The 20,191-nt window shown below is 41.5% G+C and overlaps 1 protein-coding gene across 7 annotated transcripts in view; it reads right to left on the bottom strand.

Moving 5' to 3' along the window:
• Positions 1-20,191, bottom strand: part of SPATS2L (spermatogenesis associated serine rich 2 like) — a 183,796-nt gene that overhangs the window by 78,971 nt on the left and 84,634 nt on the right. For all 7 annotated transcript variants that reach the window (XM_063093192.1, XM_063093176.1, XM_063093167.1 and 4 more), the window contains exon 3: positions 19,833-19,893. In XM_063093192.1, the coding sequence (XP_062949262.1) occupies positions 19,833-19,871 (39 nt within the window). In that variant the 5' untranslated portion in view covers positions 19,872-19,893. The remainder of the gene's footprint in view (positions 1-19,832; positions 19,894-20,191) is intronic.

Genomic DNA, 20,191 nt, shown 5'->3' with positions numbered 1-20,191 from the left:
GAACTGAGGGAGCCAGCACCTCAGCAATCCTTAACAAGCCAGAAGCAGGAGCAGAGAAAAGGAATGTCCCCGGGGTTACAGACAGGAAGACACACAGTGGCAGATCCTAGGGCTCAGGGATATGTGGGCTGAGTATCATTAAGGTAGCTGATGAAGGCATCTGTAGTCTATGAAGGGGATCATGAATTGGGAGACTAGGGAGAGGTTAAGGGATGAGAGATCCTGTTGAGAACAAAGAACAGATATTAAAAAGGACGAGAGGAGTCGATGACAAGGACATGGCCAGAGAGGGGATGTTAGATCTTGCCAGTCCTTGGTCATAATGCTGCCTTGTGGTGTGTAAGTAAAACACCTTTTCTATAGGCCAGCTCTTCACTTTTTTCAACGGACTAAAGTGTTCTATAGAATTCCACCGTTATGCAGTAAACATATGTTCTTCAGCAATTTTCCATAAGCTGTGCTTCCTAAGCTTTTACCATCTGGTCAAGCTCTTCTGAGTGTATCCTGTTAAAATGTGGTCCTATAAATGAAGTACGTTGTTCCAGAGGTGGCTGGATTAGAGCAGAGGACTGTGCAACCTGTACCTGCCTTGCTTGGGCTCCATTTATCCATTAAAGGAGTCTAAGATGACATTAGCACTTCTAGGAGCTACATTAACTACTGTCTCAAACAGAGCTTACTTGCTACCACCTCTCCCTGTATTGTTTCCACGACGTGTCCCCTGCCTTATACTTGTGCAAAGAGTAGAATGCAAGGGAGGGATTTTACATTTATCCTTGTTAAATTTCAATTTGTATGTTCTGACTCATCACTCCAGCCAGCTGGTATCTTTTGGAACCTTGCATTTTGCCACCATAAACAGGGAATGCACTAGCCATTCCTTCCAACTTTGAATCATTTTCAAAATTAGTTGACATATCTATCTAAATCTTAGAAGATCTGTTGATTTGAATTTTGTGTAGGCCAGAGCCAAGGACAAGAACTTGTCTCACAGTTGATATTGATCTTCTAATCCAAGTTAATTTGTTTATTCAGTCAGTCAGTCACAATGAAAAAACTCCAAAGCTGAACTGTGGACTGTGACAGATACATTCCCTGTCCTGCCTTGGAGTTTACAGTCTAGGAAGGCAGATGTTTGAGGAATGTTACAGAAGAAGTAAAGATGCTTTGGCATCTGTAAAGAGGGACCTATCTTAATCTAGAGAGTCAGGAAAGCCCCTCAGAGGACTGAAGTTAGTTTAAACTGAGAATGAAGGGTTAGTTGCACTATGTTAGGAGACGGAAGGGGAGAAGAGATGGAGTACTCCAGGAAGAGTAACAACACTTATGAATGGACAGGACTGAGTGAACAGAAGCACGCTCAAAGGAATGAAGACCCAGGACTGCTGGGGCATTAAGTGTTAAAGGGAAGGGGACTGCAAATAAAGCTGGAAAAAAGGCATGGGGCAAAAGTGGGCAACGCCCTGCAAGCCATATTATAATTTTGAGGCTTATTCAAAGGGCAAGTCATTGAAAGGTTGTACTCAGGGGAGGAGTATTATATGTGCGTATTTAAGAAGGTCATTCTGGTTTCATTGTGTATGAGTTGGAGGAGATTAAGTAGATGCCAGTTAGGATTCTAATACAGTATGCAGGGGAGAGAAGATAAACCAAGATGGGACAGTGTAGGGAAGGACTCACAAATTACTTGGGAAGAAGCAACTGATTTGTGTTTAACTAACTAGATGCAAGGAATGAGGAAGAGAGGAAGGTGGATGACTCCCGGGTTTCTGGCTTGAGTGTCTATGGACTGGTAGGGTCATTTCCCGAGACAGGAGCAGTGGTGGAGATGGAACACGATGCTTGGGGGGGAAACTAGCTTTACTTTTTGAGGGGCCCATGAGACATTCATGTCCAGATGTATATAAAAGGCTGTTGAATCTATGACTGGAGCTCCAGGGAAGAACTGAGCCAGGAATAGAGACCTGGGCCCTGTCAGCATCTAACAGTGGGTCTCAACCCTGGCTGTAAACTGGAATCCCCTGCTGAGTTTCTAAAATATACCTCCACCTGGACCCTATCCAGACAATCAAATCTGAGACTTGGCATTCTTTTTTTTTTTAAAAAAAATAAAATTTTCCCAGTGATTCTAATGTGTAGCCAGAATTGAGAAGCATGAGTGAAAGATATATAGCTAAGGGACAGTTGTCGAGCAAAAGGAAAGAAGGTAGCATGGCACAGACTTCTTTTTTGGTATGGCTGCTCACCTGTCAACTGACTTATCTGAGAGTGCTATCTACTCATCCACACCTTCCCATTATTTATATAAAATCATAATTTCAAATAACAGTCCTAGTTTAGGACAGTTGGAGTGGGGATTCCCTTTAAAGAGAGGGTATTCCAGTTATCTATTGTTGCATAACAAATTCCCCAAATTTGTGGCTTAGAACAACAATTAATCTGTTATTTTTCACTCTTTCTGGGGGTTAGGAATTTGGGAGAAGTTTGTCTGAATTTGTCTGCCTTGAAGTTTCCTGTGCGGACAGATGATGAGGAAGAGGGATGCTCTTGCAGATGGGGTCTGGCTGGGCATCTCTCTCTCTATCTGTTCATGTAGTCTCAAGGCTTCTCCAAGTGGTCTCTCTACATAGGCTAGTCTGCCTTTCTCACCGCATGGTGGCCTTAGAAGAGTCAGACTGTTTACACAGCAGCCCAAAGCACCAGTGCGAGTATCCCAACTAGTGAGGAAGAAGAGGATCACCTAGTTTTGTTAAGTCGCAGAGCCTCGCTTCCTTCCTTCTACAGTGGTCAACTACAGAAGCCTACCCAGTTTTAAGGGGAAGGGCACAGACTCCACTTCCTGATGGGGGAGAACTGTTGTAGTCATCTTTGGAGAATACAATCTGCCTCAAAGGGTTAAAGATAACAACAGCAACAACCCAGATTTCTTTTGATCAATTCTGTATCTTTACTTTGTCAAGCCACTGAACATTTGAAAAGAGAAAGCAAATTAATTTAGCAGTTGCTATAATACCAAATGAAAATTGATAGTTTATATTAGATATAACCTCTTTAATTCCTAGAAATAAGCCTGATGACTTGTAGAGTAAGACATATTCAAATGGACTTTCCTCCTATCTAAAGAAATAGTAAAATTAAAATAAAATATAGTTTCTTAAATCTTTTAATTTAATACATGATCAACTTTTCATATCTGAATTTTGATTTTCAATCTGACACTTGTAGGTGTAAAAAATACATATGTAATATACATGAATATATATAAGTAAAAATATATAATTATATATATATATATAAAACCATCAAATGGATTAGTAGCAGTCCCTCTAATCTACATTGAGACAATGGGCTTAATACACATTTCATTTCACCCTTTTAGCTAGCATTTATTTGGTGTACACCTGCATGTTTTCTATAATTGTGCTGGATTCTTCCTCATATTTTCTCAGAACTACCAGTTAGACTTGCATATAATTTTAGGGCAGGGCGAGCCCCTGAGTCCACTGGAAGTCTGTTTTCAGCCAGCTGGTTACACCTACACAGTATTAGAACTTATACTGTCTCACTACTATCTCTGATGAATTCCATACTTGGATTTATCACTGAGGACAAAAAAGGCAATGTTATTTCCACAAGGCATTTATTTTTGGTATTTTACTCAGGGTAGAAAAATAAGACACTTTAAATTTATCTGCTTTTAACTTAGAGTAATCAGAAAAATCTTTCCTTATTTTCTTTGGAATTTAACGCCTCCACTTATGGGGAAAAGATAATCATTGACATGCACTCTCCCTGTGGGTTTTCTTTTCCCGCTCATTCACAGAACTTTTCAGATAAAGGGTACCATAAAGGTGTAAGTCACTCTTACCCTTTAATCAATACCAGAATAAAGGAGTTAATTACCCTTTGGTCAATACCAGAATAAGAAAGTTAAGTTAATCTCTAAATTACATTAACCTTGGATATTGCCTCACTGTGTTGTGAAGAAAGCAGACACCTAAACACCATGGCAACTAGGAACGAACTCTTTGCAGGGGGCCTTATTTGATCATCCAAATACTATTTTTTATTTTAACAGGTTCGACCAATTAAGAAAAGGCATACTGGTTTAAACATCAGTCAACGTTATCATCTGACTGACCAGATTTTGTTTTCCCAATGATTTTTATGAGTTTTTGCTTGCTTTTTCTCTAAAGTCAGTAAAAAGAATGAAAACTAGTCGGTGCATTCAGCCTTTTGAATAATTAAAATTACAAATTGAGCCAATCTATATTTAAAAACCCACTAATAACTGTCCCTTGACAATGAGTGGATAAAGAAAATGGGATATGTACATAGAGAGGAATATTATTCAGCCTTTAAAAGAAGGAAACGACAATGTGACAACATAGATGAACCTTGAGGATATTATGCTAAGTAAAATAAGCAAGTCACAGGACAAACATTGCATGATTCCACTTATATAAGGTATCCAAAATAGTCAAACTCATAGAAGCAGAGAGTGGAATGGTGGTTTCCAGGGCCTGGAAGGAAGGGGAAGTGGGGAGGCACTGTTCAATGGGTGGTAAAGTTTCAGTTATGCAAGAAAAGTAAGTCCTAGAGGAATTGTGCCTATTGTTAACAACACTGCTTATATGCTTAAAAATTGGTTACGTGGGTAAATCTCATGTTCCTACCATGATTAAAAAAAGAAAGAAAAACATTAACTTTAGCTTATGTAATTGATCCTCAATCATCATTTCAATACATTTTTATTGATAATTATCTTCTGGGATTAAAAAAAAGAGTCCTAAAGGGTCCTGAAGATAGGAGGGTATCAGAAATGCTCTGCCTGTGAATCATAAATGGACCTTAGAGATGGTTAAATCAAATTCTTTATTTTATAAGAAACTCAAGCACAGAGAGGCATGTACTACATTCAAACTGAGGCCGCTAATTTGTATCAGGACTAAGGCTGGCACCCAGGTTCACTGATCTGTGGTACAGTCTCTTTTTTGGTCTTTGACAGGGCCTACGAGATGGAAAAGACCATGGATCTAATGTTAGAGCTGGAAAGGGTTTTGGAGATCATCTACATGAATCCCCTCATTTGGCAGATAAAGACACTGAAGCCAAGAGAGTTGACACAAGGTACGAAAGGACACACAGTTCTTCAGTAGAATTTGCATGCCCCTTTGTTACTTTGAACGTGGATAGAAGCAGAATATACTTTTAATAGAAAATAAGATTACTAAACCATTGTTAACCCTGGAAATTGAGAAGACTCCCCATGCTAGTGTCAGTATGACTTGGCTTGCTAAGGGAAGGCAAATTCCAGAGTTTGCCTTTTAATTTACTGATTACTTTAGAAAAGTGGTTCTCAAACTTTGTATTCACTCCATTCATTAAACATAAAAATCTCATGCTTTTCTCATGATTGAATCCCAAAATGGGAATTTCAATTTCCTTTTTTATTTGAAACATAATTGATTACACATATTTGTGGGGTACAGAGTTGAATATCAATACCTGTGTACAATGTGTGATAATCAAGTCAGGGTAAGTAGCATGTTCATCACTACAAAATGTAATTATTTCTTGTGTCCATTAACCAGTTTCTTATTGACTCCCCCTTTCCCATCTCTAGTAACCAAAGTTCTGTTCTTGCCTCAATCTCCTTTTTCAATATAAAATTTTGTTCTACTGTCAGTATTGTGGTGGCTATGGAAATCTGCTGGGGGAAATATGGTGGACTGAGAGCCCAGCCGCCACCCCTCTGGATCCACCAGTGCATCTGCAGCCCAGCCACACTCCCCACGGACACTCCCAGTCAACAACTGAAGTGGCCGGGTACCCGTGAAAGTTGAGGAATGTGGGTGGGAGTCCCAAAGTAGCCAACTTTGGCCTGAACACTCCCCATCAGCCAGCAGAAACTTTCCAGCACTCCACGGCAAGTTTGAAACTCTTCCTATTGATTTTCCTTTCTTCTCCCTCTCCTTTCAGAGCTGTCAGACCAGCAGGAAGTGTGAAGTCTCTCCCTGCCTGCTCCTCCTTCCTCCCCTTTCCCTTCTACAAGCACTACTCCCCCCCACCGCCCCATCCATCTCTTCTAATCCCATCTCATCCTGGCACCTGCTTTTTCCTTATAGCTGTCTTTTTCCCGCTGACATTCTAATTCTTACGCCAACCCAGGGAGGCATGTCCTACTTTCTTCTCCTTCCTCCATATTAGTTGAGAATTACCATTGTAGAATCCTGGCTAGATTATTTAATTAAATACTGATTAATTAACACACAGTTTGGGGGCATAGAGTCTATGATATTACTACTACGGGAGCTATGAAGTACACAAATAAATTACAAATCCATATCAACTTATAAGGAGCTTGTAATCAAGTTGTGGGGAAATGACTTACAGAGAAAAGGTGGTTTTAATAATAATACAAGCAGTGTACCTTTAAGTGCTGAATCTATTCATCTATCTGTCTGTCTATCTGAACAGATTTTCAGTGTGCAAGGTCAGAAGAGGAGAAACCATTGTTGCAGCCTTGTCATTTTTTTATGTGTAAAAACTGGATCATTTAATATGAAGGATCATTGTGAGAAATAACTAGAATGTTGGTAAAGTACCTATAAATTCCAAGGGATTGCCAACAGAGGTTACTTTTTCCTGCTGCCAAAGGACTTCATTTTTGACATGCTCTTGATTCTTTAGCATTAACCATCTATCTTCTATATACCTTTCAACCACAATGCAAAAGCGACTACAATGAAAGACCGGAAGGGGGATGGGGTGGGAAAAGCAGAATAGAAACACTGTGAATTCCAATCGTGTAGCTTGGAAAAAGCAATGCGATGCTAATCCTGCAATAGTAAGTTCCTTCTTATCCCCTGAAACTGATGCTGACATTTCCATTTATTCATTCAGTTCCTTTAGACTCCTTGTCAAATCCCTTCTAGTTGCCAAGCAACAATAACAGCAGTTCTGTACATAAGCATTAGACAATAACTATTGTCGATGTTTCTCCTTTCTTTGAAAGGCAAATTCAATGACCTTTTCCTATGAGAAAATGATGACAAGAACCTGTTCACAGTGAAATCTGAAAGCTACATGGCTTGTGTTCTTGCTATTTGAATCCAAGTGTTGGGCTAAATTGAATTTAAGCCACTCCTGCAAAATTATGAAATTAAAATTTGCCCCAAAGCTTGCATAGTTTGGTCTTTCAAAAAAAGCAACATATTATTAAAACTGTCCCAAATCCCATGAAATGTTTCTCTGTTAAATGCAGTCAGTATTTTAAAGATGCATGATGATGGGTTTCTTCTGTACTCTCTCTTTCTGATCCTGCTAAAATCTCTTTAATCAAATGCTTGGGTTTTTCTGACCACCCTCCACCCACCTAAAGATTTAAACTATATTTCAGTACTTTATAAAACACAGAACAAGACAAAAAAAAAAAGATAGGATATATTTATTACAAAATAATCAAACATCTGCCCACCTGTTGTGGACAGACTCTAGGACACAGAGACATGAATGCTTTCTTTCTCATTCATCTGCAGAAATGTTGACGACGACACCTACCCAGTGTGGATGAGAGATACTACTTCTCCCCTCCTCTATTACTCCTCATTTTAATGACTCTATACGATTATTGTTTACAATCCAATTTACCTCTATAACTTTAACAGCTCTAAAAGCTATTCACAGTAAGTGGCATGGCTCAGCAATGACATTATAAACTGAGCTATTCCCCATTTCCACATCATCATATTGTCTAGTCTCACCCACTTTTTGTAAGGCTCAGCAATAGCTATAAAAATTTTAAAAAGTCAAGTCCACTTGTATGTTCTTTTTCTCATTTTGGCTTTTCACTTTTTCTTTTCTAATCTTGGTTTTATGGCAATTTATATTTTGAGTTACAAACAAAAATGTTAAATAGAGCTCCTTTTCCATTTTTTAATAGTAAAATAAACAGATAAGCATCCCCAGATCTTTTACAGATTATATTATTAAGAGCTCATAAAGCAGCTCCACACTTATTATTACTGTATTTGATGACTTTGTGAAGTAGGTTTTATCATCATGTCCAATCTACAGATTAGGAAACTGAGGCCCAGAAAAGTTAAAGTGACTTGCTCCAGGCTGCTCAACTAGTAATGGGAGAGCTAATAATCTCTGACTTCTGTCTCCAAACGTGATACTCTTTCCACGACCTTATCTCATTGGATATCCCTTCCCAAGTGTACTGGGTCCCCTAGAATGGCTTAGGGATCACTCATAGGAATTAGTTATCAGTCCATAACTGGACACTCAGCAAACATTAACCTCATTTACAAACAAGAATCCCCTTTACTTTCCATCACCAAGTTTTATTGCTGAATTGTATTCTATTTAAATTGACTTATAATAACACAGGAAAAATATCTGACTAAAAATTCTATTTTGTCTATACCAGTTCTAATAACCTTTTCTTATTTACTGAGAATCACACTTAAAAATCTGTAAATCAGTTTAGTTTGGTACCCACGTGTTTCACGCAAGAAATAATTTAATAGTCACTATGCAGTTCTATGCTTAACACATCTGTGAATTTCTAGTGTTGAATTTCCTTAAAAATACAGCATGTAGAAAAGAGCTGTAAAAAGTGAATGTACTCTAAATATAAGATCCCTGATTAGGCTAAAGATTTTGTTCTGATATCTCTCCTTAACAAAGTAAGATTTGGGGACTTTTTTCTTCCTTTTATTTTATTTATTCATTTACATTTTGGCACAACAGGATATGACTGGTTACTCACCAAAGGACCTCACTTGTTATTGTGAAACCTACTTAGACCACCTGTATTTGATAACCTCACAAAGATGCAACTCTTCTGCAGAACCACAGGTAATCAACCTAAGTAACCTAAGTTTCTGTTTTCAGAGGCAATTTAAAATGCTTTATTTAATGGCAAAGAGAGTACTAAAGTAAGATGACATTTCCATTAACCTACATTTCATTTTTCAGAAAGGCTTGAGATATTGCAAAATATCATGAATGGGAAATGTAGTCTAAAAAGAACTTAACTATTCAAGCAGGAATGTTTATTCATTTGTTATCCATTCATTTATCTAACTCTACCTGAAAGGTCAACTATGTGTCAGAACCAAGAATATTAAAACTTAGACCCTGCCCCCAAGGGCACAGTCTCACAGAGGGAGACCAAGAGAGGACTAACAATTATACGATGTGGACTAACAACTGTGGAGAATACAGAGAACTACGATGCTAGACGAGACATACAACAGAAGGGAAAGTAATTTATGCAGGGCAGGAGGAAGGAGGAAGGAGATGTCTGAAAGGGTTCCTAAAAGGAAGGTGAGTGAGGGCCGGGTCCCAGACAGAGGAAACTACCTTGGCAAAGGCATGGAGGCAGACACGTTCAAGGTCAGGATGGCTGGCTGGACCAAAGGGGTTGCATGGAAATGTGGCAATGGACGAAGGCATAAAGGCAGACATGGGTCCAATCATGCAGAAGATATATATCATGCTTAGGAGTTGAACTTTGACTCCAACCATATCTCCAATTTAAATGCTTATAGTCATAATTCAACAATATAAATATATTTTAAAGTAAAAGTCACAAAAATATTAACTAAGTTTCAGTTGTCTTGAATATTAAACCTTAAGTTACTAGCTCCTCCTTTAGACTTGAAGATGGGTGAGGACACAAATTATTTCCACACCAAAGCACCTACTCCTATTCAATTCATGCAATAGTGGACCCACTAGAGATAACTGATGAACTCATTTCATCGCAAGACTTTTATTAAGTATTTAATTTCCCACAATGCTTGACTAGATATTGTATCAAAAACGCTACACAGATCTGTGCTCTGATCCCTAAAAAACTATAATTTAAGACATAACAGTTGTTGTTATTCTTAATTTTCAGAACTGAAATGTCATTGCTCTGTGTGACAGATTGGGAAACAAACTAATCATAAAAAGGCCATAAAAGCTAATAACTAAAGGAAGTAAGTATACAAAAATAAATCAGTGTAAAATTATAAATGATCAGAATTTTCAGTTGTTTACTATGATTTACTTTACTGAGTTGAAAAATCTATTAACCTTTTGACAGAGGAAGATGGAATTCACTAATTGAGTTGGAGGAGCTCTACTTACATTGTCATGCAGATTGATAATATTTACAACTTAAACATCACCCTCTTTCAAAATAATGCCAACATTTTGATAAGTTGCTAAAGTGAAATGGCAAAACACCATCTACTCTTAATCTTCATGTGGGTATCTGACATGGCTCAGGACAAGTAGATGAATGTGGCACCCAAGACAACGCATGGAGCATTTGTTCATGCTGAACCTCTGTGGTCTGTGTGCTGACAGATCAGCCTATTTCCCTATACTGGCTCCATGCCATCTCTGTTTTGAATAAGACACTCTAACAGTGACTGCTAAGCCTTCCTTATTAGTCTATCTCACTAGCTGTGCTTTGCAGGGATCTATTGCTTCGGGTCTGATTCTTTAAGGTGGTTTTCCTTCCCACAGCCCAACTTTAGGAGCTGTTCAATATATCCATCAGCACTGTTGGGAAAACAGAATAATTTAATCAGGCCCCCTTGTCTTAGTGATGGTTGGGGGTGGTGCGGTGCATTCTTTGTAAACAAGTTTTATGTGGGTAGAGTTAGTGCACATGGGCAGTGCCACGACTTGGGACATGGCTGGCATCTGCCTTGGGTGTCCGCCATGCGCAGCCATGCTCTCCAAGCTACAGCTTCCAAGGACCTGCTTGCTGGTTAACTAGCTCATAGACCTGCATGTGAGAAGTCTGGGGACCCAGCCTTGCTTGTGAAGGATTTGTGACCCAGTCTGGACAATGGGCTTGAGGGGTCTGTGAGCTCAAGACCCAGCCCTAGCTCAACAATTGGCCCAATCGGCAGGATTATGGGCAGATAAAAGAGCACAACAATTGGCATAGTCTGCGACAGGATTCTGAGCATGTACAGGAGCCGAACGCCCTTGGAGAAGGAGGAAATGTGGCTACTTTTGAATATGCTCTGCCCTATGGCCACTTTCCTGTTGACTGAGATCTGGTTGCTGCACATTGTACTGCAAAGCAGCATAGACCAGGTACTACAACGCAAAACCCCTTGGGAGGGGGAGGAAATGTGGCTATCCATGAGCATGTGGTGCCCAGTGGCCACTTTTCTGCTGACCGAAACCTGGCTATTGCTCACTATGCTGCAAACTGATCGAGATTTGTGGCAGAAAGCAGAGTTGTTAGAAGCACGGATAAATGTCCTGGAGGATGATGTGTAGTGACTGGCCACTCCTGCCTCTCACACCAGGGAAGATGACCAACTCAGTGGTGAGTTGAGGGAAACCATGTGTCTCCAGGCGTGACCTGTTGTGCACGAGAAATTGAGACACGAGAAGCCTATGGGACCGGATGGACAACCGGTGGGCGATCCACAGGTGACCCAGTTCACCACCTACGTCCTGTATACCCAGGCTGAACTGGTTGACTTGGGGAGACAGTTCAGGCAGAAACAAGGGGAGACCCTGGCTGCTTGGCTGTTGCGGTTATGGGACCTAAGGGTGGATAGTGTGATGTGCTCTGGTGAGATGGAGAAATTGGCCTCTATTACCATATACCCGTCCCTGAGGCAGTAGCTGCAGAATAGCTGCAGATACGCACAAGGGCGAGGTAATCACTCCTTAATGGAATGGGTGAATGCAGCTGCCTGAACCATGTGGGCAAATGCTGGAGAACAGCCCAAGATTATTAGTAAATGGCAAATGTATGCTGAGCTGGTCCAAATCATTCGAGAGCTGGGGATGTGGCAGTCCATGTTTAATGTGAACACTCGTGGCCTGGACGATGAAAATTTTACAGGCAGCATGAGAGACATAGTGCTGCAAAATGCCCCATCAACATCCTTTGGGTCACTGATGGCCATACTGGACCCATACATTGGTCATCCTATACATGAAGTAACGACCATGATAGCCAGCTTGGATGAAGTAGAGGATAGAAGACAAGCAAAAGGGTTCCAAAAGGTGGCTAAGACCAAACCCTCAAGAAATGCTTGGGATTTTATCCCAAAGGGACCAAGCAAGACTAGCCGTAAGCAGATGTGGCTTGACTTGCTTGCAGCAGGGGTTGATGAAAAGAAAATTGACCAGCAGCCAAATTCAGTCCTGTTTGCTTTGTGGCAGCAATTGCGCCCTGAGCAGCATTTTACCAAATGCCCGGAAATGGGTAGCAAGGTGCGCTCAGTGGGTTTAAAAGATTTTTTGGTTGCTCCCAAGGAGGTGGATGAACTGTTTCATTTTGATTAGGGAGCAGGCCAAGGTACTTGTCTTTTGGGGGCAGGCGAGGACCGGAGGCCTCACGTTGAATTGGCAATATATTGGTCGAGGACAAACATGCAGCGTGTTTTGGCACTGGTGGATACAGGAGCAGAATGTAGCCTGATATATGGAAATCTAGATAAGTTTCCAGGGCCCACAGATGGCTATGGTGGACATACTACTGAGGTCAAAGCTGTGTCATTGCCATTGGGCATAGGAAGATTACCTCCTCATGTATACACTGTATATGTATCTCCTGTAGCTGAATACATCTTGGGTATGGATGGACTTTATGGTTTGCACCTGCAAACAACAGTTGGAGACTTTTGGCTGCGAATACAGACAGTAAAGCCTGTGTTATGAGGATATGCTAAACATGACCCACAGGTGTTACCCAAGCCAAGACGTGTATTTAATGTAAAGCAGTATCGCCTATGAGGAAGACAAGCAGAGATAAGTGCCACTATATTGGAATTAGAGAAAGCTGGCATTATTCATCTGGCTCATAGCCCATTTAATGCTCTGGTACGGCCAGTGAAGAAGCCTGATGGTACCTGGAGAATGACTATAGATTATCAAGAACTGAACAAAGTAGTGCCTCCTTGGCATGCAGCTGTGCCTTCAGTTCACAACTTGATGGATCTGCTAACGACTCAGCTGGGGACTTATTACTATGTATCAGACCTTGCAAATGCATTTTTCTCTATTCCAATCTTGGCTGACAGCCAAGATCAGTTCACCTTCACCTGGGAAGGAAGACAGTGGACCTTTCAAGTATTTCCTCAAGGTTATCTGCATAGCCCAACCCTCTGCCATGGTTTAGTGGCTGGGTACCTAGCCAAGTGGACTAGGCCCAGCACGGTTACGATGTTTCACTACATTGATGATGTGTTACTAACTTCTGATTCTCTTTCAGGTTTAACCCAGGCAGCTCCAATGCTGTTAAGTCATTTGGAACAATGTGGGTGGGCCGTGAACACAGCCAAAGTGCAAGGACGTGGGCTGACAGTCAAATTCCTAGGAGTGGTCTGGTCAGGTAAGACGAGGGTCATTCCAGAAGCTATTACAGATAAGATACTGGCATACCCTCGACCCATAACTGTAGCTCAGCTACAGACAAACTTGGGACTTTTGGGGTACTGGAGAGCTTTTATACCCCATAAAGCCCAAATGGCATGCCCACTGTATGCATTAACAAAGAAAGGAGCCCTCTGGGATTGGACTGAGGGAGTAGAACAGGCTTACCAGTCTACAAAAAGGGCAATACAGCAAGTACAGGCTTTACAAGTAGCAGATCCCACTAAGCTTTTTGAGTTAGACGTATACAGTAACCCAGGAGGGGTTAGGATGGGGTTTGTGGCAGAGACAAGACTGATTTTGCACACCTGTAGGATTCTGGTCTCAGCTCTGGAAGGATGCTGAAGTGCGCTACTCTTTAATAGAAAAGGAGTTAGCAGCTGTGTATTCTGCCTTGATAGCCACTGAAGCTATCACAGGAACTGCCGAAGTCTTAGTAAGGACAACGTACCCCATAATAGGTTGGCTGTGCACGTGGGCCACCAACCCTAAAATGGGCATTGCTCAGATTCCCACTCTGTCTAAATGGGGAGCATATATAGAACAAAGGAGCACTGTGTCAACGAGTCCTCCATCCAAAGAGTTGCAAACTGTGCTAGGCCCAGTAGAGGTTGTAGAGGAAACTTGGACACAACCCTTCCTTACCCATGGAGGTGGAGGCTATACCTTTCCATGAGGGACAGGGACCTATCACAGAGCAAGCTTGCTATACAGATGGCTCTAGCATGGGACCTTCAGCATCGTGGACAGCAGTTGCTGTCCAGCCCTTAACAGATACCTGTGGTATGAAAATGGTACAGAGCAAAGCAGTCAATGGGCTGAATTGAGAGGAGTATGGATGGTGATTAAAAATGAGCCTGGGCCATTAACCATTTGTACTGACAGCTGGGCTATGTACAAAGGTTTAACCCTCTAGATTTCTACTTGGAAGTATCAATGGTGGACGGTAGGCCATTGACCCCTGTGGGGACAAGCCATGTGGCAAGAGTTATAAGAATTGGAGCATGAGAAAGAAGTAACTCTTTTCCATGTCACAGGACACTTCCCCTTAGCCAGTCCAGGAAATGATGAAGCCAATGCTTTGGCTAAGGTAAGATGGCTGGAGAAAGCCCCAGCTACTGATGTACTTCAGTGGTTACACTGACCAATACAGCATGCTGGCAGTAAAACCATGTGGATAGTGGCTCAAAAATGGGCCCTGCCTATAAAATGGGAAGATATAGTGAATGTCTGTTGTGCTTGTCTAGTATGTGCTCAAGAGAGTCCACACCCCAAGCAGGTGCCCCATACAGATGGGTGAATAACTTGAGGAAGGGTGCCCCTGACTCGATGGCAAGTTGACTTTGTTAGACCACTGCCAAGGTCGGAGAATTTCAGATACATCTTCACGACTGTTGATATGGCTACTGGTCTTCTGTTTGTATGGCCTTGTAAGGCCCCAGACCAGGTAAACACTGTGAAGGCACTGAATAGCATTACAGCTACGTATGGTCGGCCTGTAGTCATAAGAGAGTGATAATGGAACCCACTTTACTGGACATGGGGGTTCAGAGGTGGGCCTCCCAGTTGTCCATTCAGTGGAAGTTACATGTGCCATATCATTCCCCAGGCAGTGGGAATGACTGAATGGTAAAATCGTCTTTTAAAAAAGGGACTAAGGCTATCTGCCCAACTCCCATCCCTGAAGGGGTGGACACAGCGATTATGGCTGACAGAATTCTAAATGAGAGACCCTGCAAAGGTGACCCTCTCCAGTGGAAGCTCTGTTGCATAGAGCTGCAGCACCTATACAGATGCAAATCACTACTAAAGATAAGCTTTTGAAGCCAGGATATGGCAAGAATGGAAATATTCTCTTACTGGCCCCAACCTGTTTGCAACAGGGACAGACAGTACAACGGGAATGGCCTTGGAAAATAAAAGCCCCCCATATACGCTGGGTAGGTCTAATAGGGCCTTGGGGAAAAGGATTAGAGGAAGGCTTGCAAGTTTCACCTTGGGTGACAAGTACCTGGCCTCCTCAAGTAAAGGTAACGTGGCCTGGAACAGATAAGTGCTCTATTCCAAAGGGCACATATGTATTATCATTATGGCCAATTATGAGTTCCGCTATACTGTTAACATGTAGAAGCTGCAGATCTAACAGTGTTAGCAGATAAAGTTTGGTATCATAAGCCAGGTAAGATACCTATTCCTGCAACCACCCTTTCTCAGGATGGCAAACTGGTATGTATCTTACCAGAGGGGCAAGAACTTCCCCTATTGGTACCAATAACTCTTCTGTCTTTTTGTCCATAGTGTTGTGACTGCAGGCACTGTACCAGAGTTGCTGTGATCATCTACTGAATATGCACTGAACTGCCCATCAGTATGACTGCAGGATTCCCATGGAGGATCACACTAATGGTGACTACTAACTGGACATAAGCAGCTAATACTTAAAAGGACAGAACGACAAGCCTTAAGGACAAGCCTTAAGGCATACTGAACTGACAGTAGGTTATGTAAATAAAAGGGTCATTGTTCCTCGCTAAGGGAACATCCGTGGAAAATTCTGATGGGACGCGTAGATTGTATGGTGAGGGACCCTGAAGGGGTGGACTGTTGGAAAAATAGAATAATTTAATCAGGCCCCCTTGCCTTAGGGATCATTGGGGGTGGTGCAGCACATTCTTTGTAAATGAGTTGTGTGTGGGTGGAGTTAGGGCGCATGGGCAGTGCTGCGACTTGGCTGGTGTCTGCCTTGGGCATCTGCTGTGTACAGCCATGCTCTCCAACCTACAGCTTCCAAGGACCTGTTTGCCGGTTACCTAGCTCATAGACCTGTGTGTGAGGGATCTGGTGACCCAGCCTGGCATGTGACGGGTCTGGGGACCCAGCCTGGCTTGTGAAGGGTTTGTGACCCAGTCTGGACAATGCGCTTGAGGGGTCTGTGAGCACCAGACCCAGCCCTAGCTCTACAACTGGCCCAGTTGGTGCAGGATTATGGGCAAGTAAAAGAGCTTGACAAGCACCAATGCAGACCTCTGGAAAGGGGCCATTCTTTGGTCAGCACTGTGGCACCTGACCCAGCTTCTCAAACCTGGGAACGCATACTGTCACTTGAGCATATGCTGTGAATCCTGGGGAATATGAAGCCATGATATAAAAGGGGCACATCTTTCTGCTATTGTTTACTCAGTGGTGAATATGTTTGTAAAGATTAGGGAAAAAAAACAGTTTCTACTACTATACTCTTACAATGCAGAATACTTCTGTGACCTCTGGTTACCAAAATGTGTGGGGATTTTTCCCCACCAAGCCATGTTCCAGCAGGGGGTTCTCCAGCGACACCAGCTAAGTACCCTCTAGTTTAACTCAATCCAACATTATCTACCTGGAGATAACATCAGTTCCACAGACTTCCCCACTTCAGATGCCAGTCCCAAGGAGTAGGTTGTCTGTCACCTATATTCTGACCAATCATGATCCCCTCCTTGGGTTTGATTAATTTGCTAGAGTGGCTCACAGAACTGAGGGAAACACTTATGTGTACTGGTTTATTGTAAAGGATATTATAAAGGATACCAACAAACACCAGATGGAAGAGATGCATAGGGCAAGGTATGTGTGGGATGGGGTGCACAGCCTCCTCGCCCTCTCTGGGTGTGCCACCCTCCAGGAAACTTCATGTGTTCAGCTATCCGGAAACTCATCTAAACCCTGTCCTTTGGGTTTTTAGGGAGGCCTCATTATGTAAGCATGGTTGACTACATCATTGATCATTAACTGATTATATCACTGTCCACTGGTAATCAACTTAACTTCAGCCCTTCTCCTCTCCCCAGGGGTTGGGGTATGGGACTGAAAGTTCCAACTCTCTAATCACCTGGTTGGTTCCTCAGGTAACCAGCCCCCATTCTGAGATCATCCAGGAGCCCTCAGCTGAAGGTCAACTCATTAGCACACAAAAAGACACTTAACACTCTGGTGATTCCAAGGGGAAGACCAAGTATATATTTCACAATATCACAAAGTTAAAACAGTTTTATATTTAAAAAATTATGAAATATATTACAGAATACAATGGATAAAAAATTTCCATCAATTTTTAGGATAACACATAAGATTACAAAGAAATTGTATGTTGGTGGAAGTTGGTCTTGACCATGTCTACTGTGACTTGGAGTAACAAGTTTGTTCTTCTGTACCTTGTGAGTATTTTGGTGGAAAACACTGAGAAGCAGTTAAGAGTGGAAAGAGCACTGACTGTAGGACTAGACACAGTTGAGCTTGAATCCCTGCTCTTCCACATTTCCTGAGACTCTGACTTTGACCAAGTCAAGTTTGATCTCAAGCCCCAGTGTCCTCATCAAACAGGAAAGTTATTTAATATGAAGATTCATGAAACATGAAGCATAGTTGCTGATGGAGCCAGCGTGAGCTTTTAAAAACATGTCAGATCAAGTCCCGCTCCTGCTTAAAACCTTCCAAAAGCTTACTTTTGCCCTTTGAATGAAGCCCTACATACATTCTAAACCGTTCCATACATGGACCCTCTGTGGCAGTCTGGTAAAGCCTATGGGATCCTTCTCAGGATAATGTTTTAAAATTCATGAAATAAAATGCATATGGTTACAAAGAAACCAATCACATAGAAATAGTCAAAATAGTAATAAAAAAAATTATGCTATAGTAATATGTGCTTCTCTATTAACACATCAAATAACAGTACAGTGTTGGGTTCTATACAGGACTTTCAAGTGGTGATGAACAAATAATATTTCAGGGCATCTGCAACAAATGTAATTTGATATGAAAATATCTGTGATTTCTAGTCATGAAAGTCACAGATACTGCTGCTTCTACTGTGTTTTTTTTTTCCTTTGCCTACATTCATGACTAAAGAAAATGCTAAATTTCATTTAGATGTTAGTGAAAATAACAAATGTATTATTATAAGATAAAAATGTATTTTTCCCATCCAAGTTCATGGACCCCTGGATTCCACCCATGATCCCTTTGAGGTCCATGGACCCAGGGAAAGAGCCAGTGTTCTGAGTGGTACGCTTTGACCTCATCTCCCATCACCATCCCTCTGCCTACCACACTCTGGTCACACCAATCACTTGCTCTTCAAACACACTCAACTTAGTCCACCTCAAGCACCTGCTTTTGCTTTTCTGTCTGGAATTCTCTGCTCTTGGAACTTTGCATGGTTGTTTCTTTCTCATCAGTTTTATCTTAGCTCAAATATCACTTCCTCTAGGAGGGCTCCCCTGACCATTTCCCTCTGTTCCCCCGCCATCACACCATCCTGCTGTGTTTTTCACATAGCAGTTATCACTGACATGACTGTGTTCATTTAAATGTTCTTGTGTTTATTCTCAGCTTCCCTGCCCTAAAATGTGAGCTACATGGGAGACATGTAAAATGTCTACACGCTCAGTGCCAAACTCCCACCATTGAGAACAGTGTTTGGGTCCAGTATGTATTTGCTAAGTGAAAGAAAAAATAATAAGGACTCCACAAATGCTACTTCTCTCATCCTTCATTTTTGGTACGCTGGAGATACAAAAAAATGAGAGTGTTTTACACTCCTATGGAGGTTGTGGGTAGTCCTGTGGAAGGTGGCACCAGCTCGGTGCTGACCTGGGTTCCTGTCCAGGCTCTCCACTCAGCTGTGCAACCACAGGCAAATCACTTCCAGGGCATCAGTTCCTATGGTACCAGATGGATGGGTTGGACAAATTTATCACCATGGTCTATGGTTTATGATCATTAAGATCTAACAGTACAAGGTAGTACATGCGACAAGTGAGGGATCTGAATGACCCTAAGTGGAGGAAACTTCACAGACTTGGAAGAGCTTTGATGTGTAATCATTCTCCAACAAGTGATGAGGATGGGGGATTTTCAGAGTCATGAACTCTTGGAGTTGAAAGAAACTTTAAGGCTATCCACAGCACGACCACCAGGTGATGCACTGGACATCTCTACATGAGGCCACTTGTGGAGAGGCAATATAATACCCTAGCTCTCAGATGCAACCCAGTGTAGTGATTAAGAGTATGAACTATAGAATGTCACTGCCTGTGTTCAAATCCCAGCTCTGTTGCTTACTAGCTATGTGAACTTAGCCAAGTTATGTTAACTTCTCTGTTTCTCAATTTCCACTAATGGAAAATGGAAAAAAGCACAATAGTACCCACCTCATGGGGTTATGGTCAAGAATAAATGAGAAAACAGACGTAATATGCTTAACATACACTCAATTAATGCTACTCAGGATTCCTTCTGCTAAATAGTTTGCTAGCGTGACATATTTACTATGTTACCCCCCAAACAATTTTTCCCCTCTTCCACTGAAATTGAGTTTTTACCAGCTAGGGAATATATTACCCAGTTTAAAGTTTCTGCGTATAACTTGATCTTACCTTTTCCTTGACATTCACATGAGTATGGAGTTCAGCCATCTTGCTTCTAGTGGAATATGCTCTATTAAAAAGGGGAAAACAAAGATTAACTTGAAATTCTTAAAACTGATATCTCAATACGTTATTTTTATGCTTTCTTCTGACACAGTAAACAATTTCATTCAGTCATAATCATAAATACCATTTTCGATGTAAAAATATTTTCAAGCTAAGCATTTGACTTGGGTATGTTCTAAATGCATGTTATGATAACTGGAAGACAATGTGAAATCTTTTATTCATAATGTACTGACATGAAAAATGACGAAAACAGAGGGAATGCACCCGAACTGTATTTCCTCTTATTATGTAAAAGAAAG

The sequence above is a fragment of the Cynocephalus volans genome, chromosome 1 (genome assembly GCF_027409185.1).
Source record: "Cynocephalus volans isolate mCynVol1 chromosome 1, mCynVol1.pri, whole genome shotgun sequence".
Taxonomy (NCBI): domain Eukaryota; kingdom Metazoa; phylum Chordata; class Mammalia; order Dermoptera; family Cynocephalidae; genus Cynocephalus; species Cynocephalus volans.
This window is presented reverse-complemented; position numbering and strand designations above follow the sequence as displayed.